This window comes from Tamandua tetradactyla, chromosome 8 (assembly GCF_023851605.1).
Source record: "Tamandua tetradactyla isolate mTamTet1 chromosome 8, mTamTet1.pri, whole genome shotgun sequence".
NCBI classification, from domain to species: Eukaryota; Metazoa; Chordata; class Mammalia; order Pilosa; family Myrmecophagidae; genus Tamandua; species Tamandua tetradactyla.
In genome coordinates, this window is record NC_135334.1 from 77514080 (window position 1) to 77526802 (window position 12723).

The 12723-nt window shown below is 33.7% G+C and overlaps 2 protein-coding genes across 2 annotated transcripts in view; one reads left to right on the forward strand and one right to left on the reverse strand.

The window, feature by feature from the left end:
• Positions 1-1375: 1375 nt before the first annotated feature.
• LOC143643547 (olfactory receptor 51V1-like) lies at positions 1376-2320 on the forward strand. The gene has a single exon (XM_077112163.1). The coding sequence runs from the start codon at positions 1376-1378 to the stop codon at positions 2318-2320; it is 945 nt and encodes a 314-aa protein (XP_076968278.1).
• A 1735-nt stretch (positions 2321-4055) lies between these two features.
• The window catches only part of LOC143645172 (olfactory receptor 52A4-like), a 9911-nt gene continuing 1243 nt past the window's right edge, over positions 4056-12723 (reverse strand). The window contains exons 2-3 of the mRNA XM_077114745.1: positions 4633-4688; positions 4056-4111 (exon numbers count right to left, since the gene is read on the reverse strand). Coding sequence (XP_076970860.1) covers positions 4056-4111; positions 4633-4688 — 112 coding nt within the window. The remainder of the gene's footprint in view (positions 4112-4632; positions 4689-12723) is intronic.

The following is a 12723-nucleotide window of genomic DNA, read 5'->3' on the forward strand; positions in this document are numbered from 1 at the left end:
TAGAGCCACAAATACATTAATTCTGAAAGTTAAATGATGTGAAAAAAATACCCAGCAATATGATTGCTATAGAAGCTACAGGCTCTGATATCTAGCAGTTTATAAAGATTATAAGCCTTGTGCAAAAGTATATGATTCATAAATTCATTTTATCATTTTATATGACACATTTTATCTTTGTCAGTACACGAATTACCTTGAATACTTATGCCATAGGGTTCAAAAAGAGAAGGGACACTGGTAGCTGAAACGAAGGGAAATAAAATTAAGTATGTTAAAAAACTATGATGAAAAAAACTATAATTAACACCATTGAATGATATACTTGAAAGTACTTAAAATCAGAAGTTCTAAAATGAATATATGTTACTACAATTAAAAGTAAAAAAAAAACCTTGCTGTAGACAGAATATATTAATTTGTCTTCAAAGAGAAAGAAAAGGTGACACGAAGAAGCAAAATACTAGAGATTTCTGGCTCTTTCTGTGCAATGCTCATTTCCCATGTATCCCTTGATGAAGAAATTATTTCTATTATCTTTCACCTGTAAAAATATCCAGAATATGGTGAAATTGAAGAGTCAGTTCTTCAGATAGTCCCCATGGGTATCCCTTCATTCTCCCTAAGTAGCAAGGGCCCTAGATGTTACATCATTCACTTACAGCATCCCCAAAGACCCAGGATTTATTCCGGTAGTAACAGTTCTTCTTGCACTTGCATATATTTTACACTTCTTAGAGACATAATGTTACTGTCTCAAAAGAAAGAAGAACAAGATTCATTTTCAAGGTTAGCAAGATCTTCTCTGCTGTAAGTGAAGTTGTCTTTTATTAAGTCCCTGAAGCATAGATTCCAGAATGGTCGACATCGCTGGGAAAGGACTCTTGCAGATGATTGATAAGTATCTGAAGAAATAACCAAAAATCAATCAACTCAGAGGTTGATTTATTTATTTCAACAGGCTTTTGATGAGCCCAGCCCAAATGCATTTTGCTCTTGCTTTGCATCCTTCATTATTACACCTCCACAAGCCAAGAACAACTACAATCTAATATCCATAAAGCAAAACATTGAAAAAGAAAGTAATGGTGGTGGTGTTGATATGGACACTGATTTTTGTGATAGTTTCAGAGGTCTAATGACAAGGGGGTTTCATATGAAAGCATAAAGTAATTTAGCCTAAGTTTTAGGCCAAATAAGCTTCTGAAAAAATACAAGCAGCAGGCTTACACTTAATGAGATATTATGCCAACCTAATGACTCTTGGAGCAGTTTTATTGTTTCAAATTTTTCATAAAGCTTGCAGAAAATATATAGGACTCTTAATCAACTTGTGTATATGTTTTCTTTGAGAGACTTCTGTCTTAATTGATTGATGTCTGCTCTGCTGGATTCCAAAATCAATAGCTCTACCTTTTTTCTCACGGGTTTCCCTGGCCTGGAACAGCAATATCCCTGGCTCTCCATGCCTTTCTCCTGTATCTATGCTATGGTACTGTCAGGGAACTGCCTGGTCCTCCATGTGATCTGGACTGAGCCAAGCCTGCACGAGCCCATGTTCTACTTCCTGGCCATGCTGGCCCTCACCGACCTGTGCATGGGGCTGTCCACAGTACACACGGTGTTGGGGATCCTGTGGGGGCTCAGTCAGGAGATTAGTTTGGATGCATGCATTGCCCAAACCTTCTTTGTTCATGGTCTGTCATGCATGGAGTCTGGAGTCCTTCTTGCTATGGCCTTTGATCGCTTTACTGCAATCTGCAATCCTCTGCGATATACATCCATCCTCACCAATATCAGGATCATCAAATTTGGTGTGGTTATTTTAGTGAGGAGCTTCCTGTTCATTACTGCTCCCATTGTCCTACTAAAGTCCTTCCATTACTGCCGTCCACACATACTCTCCCACTCTTTCTGCCTGCACCAGGACCTACTCCGGCTTGCCTGCTCTGACATCCGATTCAACAGCTTCTATGCCTTAGCCCTGGTGATCTGCACCCTGTTCTTGGATTCAGTGCTCATCCTCATCTCCTATATCTTGATTCTATACTCAGTCTTGGCTATCGCATCCCAGGAGGAGCGGCTCAAGTTGTTGCAGACCTGTGTTTCCCACATCTGCGCAGTCTTGGTTTTCTACATCCCAATCATCGGTCTGACTATGGTGCACCGCTTTGGGAAACATCTCTCTCCTGTAGTCCATGTTCTCATGGGCAACATCTATATTCTTTTCCCCCCCTTGATGAACCCCATCATCTATAGTGTCAAGACCCAGCAAATACGTAGTAGGATCCAGAAATGGTTCACTCTGAATAAGAACTGAATGTTAGAGGTTAACATGTACTAGAAGTTGGCAGGTAGTAGTTCCATGAAGAATGAGTAATGCATAAATGATTCATAGCAGTGACAATTAATTATTGTGTCATACTTTACAGGTCAAAAGCACATTTATAATCATTTCCTAATTTCATCTCCAATGTCAGTGGAATAGGAAGAGAAAATGTTATTAATTTTATGTGCTTGTTTAAAAATTAAGGATAATTTTAACTAAGTGAATTATGTTTCATAGTGTGTTAATGAGCTCTTGCTCTAGAAATTACTAAATTTGTAGGACAACCCATGTTTCTAAATTCTAGTTCAATTTAAAAATAAAATCAATCAATTTAAAAATAAAATCAATCGGAGTGTGATTTTATTTTTGCATGTAAATTTTTATACATGTGTTTATTAAGCATATGAAATTCACTTTACACATATTTTTATCATGTGTGATAAATTAACTATTGAGGTCATTCACATCTCTTTTACTTATAATTGAGAAAAAGTGCCCCAAAATGCCCTCAGTGCCATCTAATGGAATTCATAATATTGATTGATCGAACTAAAGTTCTCAATGCAAAAGACATTGTCAATAATACTGAATCAACTAGCACAGCTCTACATTTACCCACAAAACACACATGTACACTGTACTGAATACAGAAAAATTTAGTATGCTCATGACATATGCCAATTGACTTCAATCTTGGTGTCTACATATATGAGATCATAAAGACAGCTTGTTCAACCCTTCATTTTACAAAAGAGAATACTGAGTTTCAGGCTTATTAAGTAAAACATTATTAGCAAAGAATTGTGATTTTGAAAATCTTAACATATACTGTATTTCGAAGTTTCATCAATCTCATGTATAAAATTAAGAAATTGAATTCAATGATCAACTTCATGTGTAAATTTCTTTCGTCCTTCTTTTTTAAAAAAAATATTGCCCTTTCTCCTATTTAACAAATAAATGTAAAACAATGACAGCATCCTCAAGATTTATTTTTGTACATTATTACTTAACCATGGCTATGTAGTAACCATACCTGGGCACCAGAACTGTCAACAGAACTTAACTACAGTTTAACCTACTTAGGAAGGAAGAAGCAAAGTTTTCACACATTTATATCCAAGTATACAAAGTCTCAACAATATTCCACACAATACAAAATATTTTATTAATAAATCAATTAATTTAATCCATTTTATTTATTAATTTAGAAAGAAATATATGGTTACTTTCATTTTAGTTTCTTTTAGTGACTGTATCCTTAAACTATGTCTGAAAACATTTTTTAATTTCATATTTTGTTTAAAAGACTCAAAGTGAGTAAACATTTATGACTCTTGCATTTCAAAACAGTCACTACTCATCCCCCATACACATCTCCACAGCTTAATCTGCCTAACCAGTTTAGCTCTATCTCTTGATTGATTTCTTTATTTTCAGCTACCTAAAGTGTAATTCTTTATTTCTTCTCCAAGACACATACTAATCAGTCTGTCAAATGTTGAAGAGAAGCAGAAAATCCTGAAAGCAGCAAGAGAAAAACAATATACTACATGCAAGGGAAACCACATAAGACTGAGTTCAGACTACTCAACTGGCACTATGCAGGTGAGAAGGCAGTGGCATAATGTATTTCAAATCCAGAAAGAGAAAAGTTTCAAGCCAAGAATTTTGTACCCAGCCAAATTCTCCTTCAAAACTGAAGGAGAATGCGGGCCACGGTGGCTCAGCAGGCAATGTTTTCACCTACCATGCCTGAGATGCAGGTTTGGTTCCAGGAACCTGCACAGGAAAAAATAAAAATAAAGAAAGAAAACTGAAGGAGAGATCCATGTGTTCACAGACAAACAGCTAAGTAATTTGTCAACAAGATAGGTGTTACAAGAAATATTAAAAGGAGTACTGCTGGCTGAAAGAAAAAAAAACACAGGAGAGGGAGGTCTGGAGGAGGGCACAGAATTGAAGAGTACCACTAAGGGTAACTTAAAGGAAAAAAGAGAAAGAGGGAGAAGACTATATAGATCTGACAAATAAAATCCAAAGGATAAGATGGTGGGGTCAAGAAACTCTTTTACAGTAATGACTTTGAATGTTAATGGATTAAATTTACCAATTAAAAGATAGAGATTGGCAGAATGGATTAAGAAATATAATCCAGCTATATGCTGCTTACAAGAGACTCATTTTAGACACGAGGATACAAATAGATTGAAAGTGAAAGGATGGAAAAAGATGTTCCATGCAAGCTGTAACCAAAAGATAGCAGGAGTAGCTGTACAAATAGTAGACAAAATAGACTTTACATGTAAAAATGTCATAAGAGACAAAGAAAGACACTATATAATAATAAAAGAAACAATTCACCAAGAAGAAACAACAATCATAAATGTTTATGCTTCAAATTAAGTGGCTCCAAAGTACATGAGGCAAACAATGGTAAAACTGAAGGGAACAATAGACAGTTCAACAATAATAGTAAGAGATTCAATACACCACTCTCCTTTATAGATAGAATAACCAAACAGAGAATAAACAAGGAAATAGAGAACTTAAACAATTTAATAAATTAATAAGACTTAATAGATGTATATAGTTCTTGGCACCATAAAACACCAGGATACACATTCTTCTCTGTTGCTCATGGGACATTTCCCAGTATATATCATATGCTGGGGCACAAATATGTCATTATAAATTTACAAACATTGAAATCGTTCAAAACAGTCTCTCTGTCCACAATGGAATGAAGCTGGAAATCAATAACAAACAAAGAACAAGAACTTTTACAAATAAATAGATTTTAAATGACACATTTTTAAACAACTGGTTGGTCAAAGAAGAACTTGTTAGAGAAAACGGTAGCTATCTGGAGATGAATGAAAATAAGAATACAACATATCAGAACTTATAGGATGCAGTAAAAGCTGTGCTGAGAATGAAATTTATTGCCCTAAATGTCTATATTAAAAAAAGAAGAAAGAATAAAAATTAACTGCTCACCTGGAGGAATTTGAGAAAGTATAGCAAACTAACCCCAAAGAATAGAAGAAGAGAAATAACAAAGAATAAAGCAACATTAAATGAATGGAAGAAAAAAGAAAAATAGACAGAATCAATAAACCAAAAGTTCTTTCTCTGAGAAAATCAATAAAATAAATGGAGCACTAGCAAAGCTAGAGGATACAACTATACACCAACAAACTAGATAACTTAGGTGAAATTTGATTCCATTGGTCAATATTTCTATATTTGTGCCAGTACCATGCTGTTTGACCACTGTGGCTTTATAATAAGTTTTAAAGTTAGAAAGTATTAATCCTCCTACTTCGTTATTTCTTTTAGGATGCTTTTAGCTATTCAGGGTCTCTTTCCCTTCCAGATGAATTTGACAACTAGCTTTCCCAAGTCTTCAAAGTAGGTTGTTGGAATTTTGATTGGTACTGTGTTGAATCTGAGTGTCAGTTTTGATAGAATTATCTTAGTATATTTAACCTTCCTATCCATGAGCAGGGAATGTCTTTCCACCTATTTAGATCTTATTTGATTCCTTTTAGCAATGTTATGTAGTTTTCTGTGTACAAGTCCTTTACATCCCTAGTTAAGTTCATTCCTAGAAACCTGATTTTTTTAGTTGCTATTTTGAATTTTAAAACCTATTGTAAAGACACAGTGGTCAAATCAGCATGGTACTGGTGCAAATATAGAAGAACTGACCAAAAGAATTGAATTGAGAGTGCAAAAATAGACCATCAAATCTACAGTCAAATGATCTTTTACAAGGCCCCCAAATCCACTGAACTGGGACAAAATAATCTTTTTAATAAGTGAGCATGGGAGAATTGGAAATGACTAGCCAAAAGAATGAAAGTGGACCCTTACCTTACACCTTCTACAAAAATTACTCAGAGTGGATCAAAGACTTAAATATAAGAACTAGTACAATAAAGGTCCTACTGGAGTGGTAATTGTTATTTCTTGATTTTGAGAGGCTGTTTTACATATGTATAACTTCATATTTAGAGATAAGAAGGAAGCCAATCAAGTTGGGATTAAGGTAATTCAGAATACAAGGGTAGGAAGAGCTTGTCTATATTTTATAAACATACACTCTTTGTGACCAAAGAATGAAAGCTATATTTTGTACAGAACATAAATTTTCTGTAGCACATAATCTAATTCAATCTGTCTGGATAGATCATTTAAACAATCCAAGCACAGGGAGCCCAGAATAAGAATGAGGGCTTTTAATTGTGTATACACAATTAAATGTAATGCCTGCATACCTCCTAGAGTGTATTAAGCAGATAATAAAAAAAAATTGGCTAATTTCCTGGGGGAATGGGAAAAATTATGGAACTATTAAACTTTACCACTGGGAGAACACCTGATATTGTGTCAAACATTAGGGACACCTAAATCAATAAGCCAAGCCCTTTATCTTGAAGCTTGCTCTTGTGAAGCTTATGTATGTAGCAGAGAGGCTTAGCCTACTTTAGAGTTACTTCTGGAGGACCTCTTTTATTGCTCAGATGTGGCCTCTCTCACTCTAAGCCCAACTCTGCAAGTGAAACCACTGCTCTCCCCACTACACTGGACATGACATCCAAGGGTGAAGTCTCCCTGGTGTTGTGAGAAATGACTCCCAGGGTTGAAGCTAGCCTTTGCACCATGGAAACGGCAATGCCAACCTGACCAAAATGGAGAAAAGAAGTGTAACAAATAAGGTATCAATGGCTGAAAGATTTTAAATGGAGTTGAAAGGCTACTCTGGAGGTCATGCTTATGCATGCTTCAGTTAGACATTGCTGCCTATTGTAACTTTCCAAGCTCCAACCAATACCATTCCTGCCAGTCTTAAAGAATACCTGGGGCATTATGTAAGATTCCAAAAAGGTTCCATGCATTAGGGTAACTTTCCAGAAGCCTACAACCTCCACGTGTCCTTGGACCTATGTCCTGAAATGCAGAGGGGCCAGTCTCTCCCGAACATCAACTAGTTCCATCTCCCTATCCCATATAACCAATTTCCCATTCCAACATGAAAAATTTAGAAAGAGCATAGCCTAAATACCCCTAAAAAGTAGGAGAAAGATCAAAAGTGATACATTAATCAAAATTAATATTATTCTTGTTTATTTGTTTGGTCTGGCTCAATCTGTTTCTGAAATGTGAGGCTTCTGAGTGAGAATCTTTTCATTACTACATAGCTAGTGCCTAAAAAATTACCTGGTACATAGTAAGTACTAATATTAATGTCTTAGACAGAATGTCAAGGACACAAATATTCCCTGCATCTAAGAGTTTGAATTCTGGCTTCAAAAGACAAATAGGAATAGGGATACAATTGCCCTTTGCAAGTCATAACATAAATGTCTCTCAGGAGGGACTACTTGTTTATACTGGCATTTATTTTTTTAAAAGTCTGGTGTATGGTAATAGAGTATTTTACTTACTTTATTAATGAACATTTACATTATTAATGGAACAATCTAAGAGTAGTTCAATTTACATTGCAGTTTTTAAAAACATCTCAATACTGGTTATTAATAAGAGAGATAGTCAAAATAATTATGGTCAAAATTCTTATGTCTTATGTCAAGAACTTATAAATAAAATCCTTGAAGTTAAATATGTCTACATAAATTTAAAAAAAAAAAGATCAAAGGTGATGGTGGAGTTATCCCGAGAAGATAGTGTGGTCAACAAATGAGTATGAGTGCTGAACATTGGTATTTCTTTTAGTCTCCAGTATCTTAGAGCAACTAGAAATAAAAACCTAAAATTGTGGAATTATAACCCATACCAAACTTTGAAGCCTACTCTACAACTAAGTGTTGTGATGTGCATTAAAATTTATTGCTTTTTCATATATATGCTATTTTCACAATTAAAAAAAAGTTCCTCCATGTCTTTTCATGGATTGACAGAGAATTTCTTTTTACTGCAGTTATATTCCATTATACAGAAGTACCATTTATTGGATTATTGATTCAACTATTGAAACACACTTTGTTCTCGGTCCCTTGCAGTTCCATTTGAATTTGAGGTTTGGATTTTCCATTGCTTCAAAGAAGGCCTTTGTAATTTTTAAAGGGATTGCATTAAAATTGTAGGTCACTTTGATAGTACTGACATCCTAACAATACTAAAGTATCCAATCCACAATCACATGGTGACTTTCCATTTATTTAGGGCTTGTTAATTTATTTCAACAGTGTTTTGTAGTTTTCAGTGTATACATTGTTCACCTCCTTGATTAAATTTATTCCTAGGTTTCTAATCTCTTGGATACTTTTGTAAATGGAATTTTCTTAGTTTTCTTTCTAAGTATTCATTGCTGGTGTATATAAACACACGATTTTGGGGGTGTTGATTTTGCACTTTATAATTTTGCTACATTTGTAGTTACCTCTAGGAGACTGGGATTATAGGGGGGCAGTTAAATATAGGATCCTGTCATTTGTAAATGGAGATAATTTTAATTATTACTTTTCAATTTGGATACCTTTTATTTCTTTTTCTGACTTAACAGTGCTGGAAAAAACTTCCAGTACAATATTGAATAGCAGTAGGGAAAGTAGGACTCCTTGTCATTCTTATCATGTTCCTTCTCTTTGGGGGTAAGTTTTCCATATTTCATCATTGAGTATAATGTTTCTGTGGGTTTTTCATAAATGTCCTTTATCATATTGAGGAAGTTCCCTTCTTTTCTAGCTTTATGAGAGTACTTATCTTGAAAAAGGAGGTTGGATTTTGTAAAATGCTTTTTATGTATCAAATGAAATGATCATTTCATTTTCTCTTAATTCTGTTGATTGATTAATTTTCTTATGTTGAACTACCTATGTATTCTTGTGATAAATCTCACTTGGTTCAAGTACTTTTAGATTTGGTTTGCTACTTTGTTATTGAGGATTTTTACACCTGCATTCATAAGGAATATTGGTATAATTTTCTTTTTGTGTGGTCCTTTTATCTGATTTCCGTATCAGGATAATAATGGCCTCACAGAATGAATTAGCAAGTATTCTCTCCTCGTCTATGGTTTGGAAGAGTTCTAGAATGGTTGGTGTCAACACTGTAAATGTTTGGTAGAATACATCAGTGAAGCAGCCCAGTCCTGTACATTTTTGTTTTTTTGTAAGGACTTTTTGTTATTGATTCATGTCTTTACTTGTTATAGGCTTCCTCATATTTCCTATTTATTCTTGAGTCAGTTTTGCAACTTTGTGAGTTCCAAAGCAATGGTCCATTTCATCTAGGTTATCTAGTTTGTTGTTAAAAAATTGTTCTTAGAATTGTCTTATAATTCTCTTTATTTCTGTAAGTTCAGCAATAATATTCCCACTTTCACTTTTGATTTTAGTTATCTTTTCTCTGTGTTTCCTTATCTCTATAAGTATAGATTTGTTAAGTTTGTTGGTCCTTTCAAAGAATCACACATCTGGATTAGTTCATTCACTCTATTGTTATTCTAATCTCTATGTCACTTATCTCTATTTTTAGTTATTATTTCCTTCCTTCTGCTACTTAGTATTTAGTTTGCTCTTCCTTTCCTAGTGCCTTAAACTGTGAAGCTATGTTGTTTATTTGATATTGTTATGCCTTTTTGATGTAGGTATTTATTGCTACACATTTCACTCCTAGGATTGTCTTCGTTGTTTATTATAAATTTTTGGTATATGTGTTTTAATTTTCATTACTATTTAAGTATTTTATTCTATTTTTAATCTAATTCTCCTTTGGCTTTTTATGTGACCAATTGATTATTTAAGAATTCGTTGTTTAATTTCTGCACACTTATGAATTTTTCAATTTTCCTTGAGTTATTGATTTCTAGCTTCATTTCACTGTGAGCAGCGAAAGTTTTTTTTTTTTTAACTTTTTTACTTCAATCTTTTAACATTATTGAGACTACCTCTGTGACATAAATATAGTCTATCCTGGAGAATGTTCCATAAGCACTTGAGAGGTATGGATTTTGCTGTCATTGAGCAGAACATTCTAGGTCTATTAGGTCTAGTTGGTTAATAGTTGATTTACAGTGTTACTTACATCATCTATTTTCTTATTGATTTTCCATCTAGATAGTCTATGCATTATTGCATGTGGACTGTTGAACTTTCCAACTGCTATTGAAGAACTGTGTATTTCTCTTTTCAATTTTGTCAGTGCCTGCTTCATGTATTTTGGAGATTTGTTATTAGGTGAATGACTGTTGTATCTTCTTGATGGATTGATCCATTTATTAATATACAGTATTTTTTTATCTCTTGTAATAGTGTTTTACTTAAAGTCTAATTTGCATCCTATTAGGATAGTGACCCCAGCTTGCTCTTTTTTATTACATGTATGAAATATATTTTTATATCCCTTCACTTTCTATTTGTGTCTCCAAAACTAAAATGAGTCTCTCATAGATGGCATAGTTGGATGCATTTTTTTTTCCTAAATCATGTCTGTCAATTTCTGCCTTTTGATTGGCACGTATAATCAATTTACATTCAAAGCAATTACTGATAAAGAAGGACTTAATTCTTCCATATCACTATTTGTTTTCTTTGGATTCTTTTTGTCCCTCATTTCCTCCACTTCTACCCTATTTTGAGTTTGGTTGAATTGTCTTCATGATGGTACATTTTAAATTCCTTTTTTTCTTATTGTGCATGTTTTTTAGCTATTTTTTAATGGTTACTATGGGGATTAGAATTAATAGGTTAAATTTGCACTAATATTATTTGATCTGATAATAAATAGCTTCAAATATATATAAAATCTCTCCTCCTGTTCAATTCTGCCCCTTATGCTTTCATTGCCACAAGTTCCATTTTTATTTTATGTTGTAGCAAAGTCCTCCAGTTCTTTTGGTTATTGTTTTAATCTGAGAATGTACTAATTTCTCCTTCATTTTTGCAGGACAGTTTTGTCAGATATAGAATTCCATAGTTTCTATGTGAAATTGGTGGTTTCCTTATTGAGGATTGAGAAAGATAAATTTATTGAGGATGAGAAGTCACTTTTCTTTTGCTACTTTCAAGGTTCTTTTTGTCATTGACTTTCAATAAATATGACTGTAGCATATCTTGGTATGAATCTTTTGGGTTTATCCTTCTCAAAATTTGTTGAGTTTCTTGAATATGTTTCTTCAAATTTGGGGACATTTTGGACTTTATTTCCTCATATTTATCTCTGTCTCCCCTCTCTCATCTTCTGGGACTCTTATAATGTTGATGTTGATCTGTTCACAGATCTGTTAAGATCTGTTCAATTTTCTTCATTTTTTTTTCTGCTCCAAAAACTCAATAATTTCAATGTCAGAAGCTCAATTTCACTGATTCATTCCTCTGCCTGTTCAAATCTTCTGCTAATCCCTTCTAGTGAATTTTTCATTCCAGCTATCATTATTTTTTGGTTATCATTTACAGTTTTTACTTTTCAGCACCAGAATTTCCAATTGACTCACTTTTATAATTTCTTTCTTTTTATTGATATTCTCATTTTGTTCTTATGTTATCTTCCTGATTACTTTTAGCTCCATGTCACCTCCCTTTTTTAAAATTGCTCTTTGAATAAATTTAAGAGATTTAATTAAAAATCTTTGTCTTGTAAGTCCAAAGACTGGGCTTCCTTAGGGATAGTTTACTCAATTTATTTTCCCTTTGAATGGGTCATATTTTCCCACTTCTTTGTATGCTTTGTAAGTTTTTGTGGAAAACTTGACATTTCAATATTAAAATGTGGTAAACTTGTAAATCAGATTCCTCCCTCCCCTGGTTTGTTTTGCTCAATTGTTGAAGACTGCAGTTGCACATGTGCTGGTGTTTTGACAGAAATTTTCTTGTATGTCAAGAGCTAAGAACAAACAAACATAAATTAATAAGACATCTCTCCCAGTTTTGCAAATTGCATTTTTGATGAAGTATTCCTTCAATTCCTAACCAGGCCATTTACTACTCTGCTTCAAGTTCAGTTCCTGATTATTCTGCCCCACTTTTAAGTTGCCTTTTCCTTGATGCAGGCTTTGCATCGTTGGTGCAAGCCTTTGGAAATTTTCCAGAGTTTTGAGAAAGTTTTTTCTAACAATTTTTGCTAGTTTTTCAATGTCTGTGTATAAGAGCCAGGATTTGGAGCAGCCTACCTTGCCATTTTGTTTGAATGTAAGAACCAGTGTTTGTAGGAAGCTAATTACAATTATGAGTAAGATAAATTTGGCATTCCTATAGAACATACTTACGCATTATATAAGTACAAATCAATTTGATATGTCCATTTAAAACAAAGAAGGCTGAAGTTTGGGAGCTATTAATATATAGGTGATGAAAAAAGTTAAGATTTTCAAAAAAAAATTAAAAAGAGGGAAGCCTTAAGCTAAGTGCAGGGTTATTAAATACCTT

What these genes read in the sequence shown, in the direction of transcription:
- LOC143643547 (XM_077112163.1), top strand. Translation starts at nt 1,376, where the DNA reads ATGTCTGCTCTGCTGGATTCCAAAATCAATAGCTCTACCTTTTTTCTC.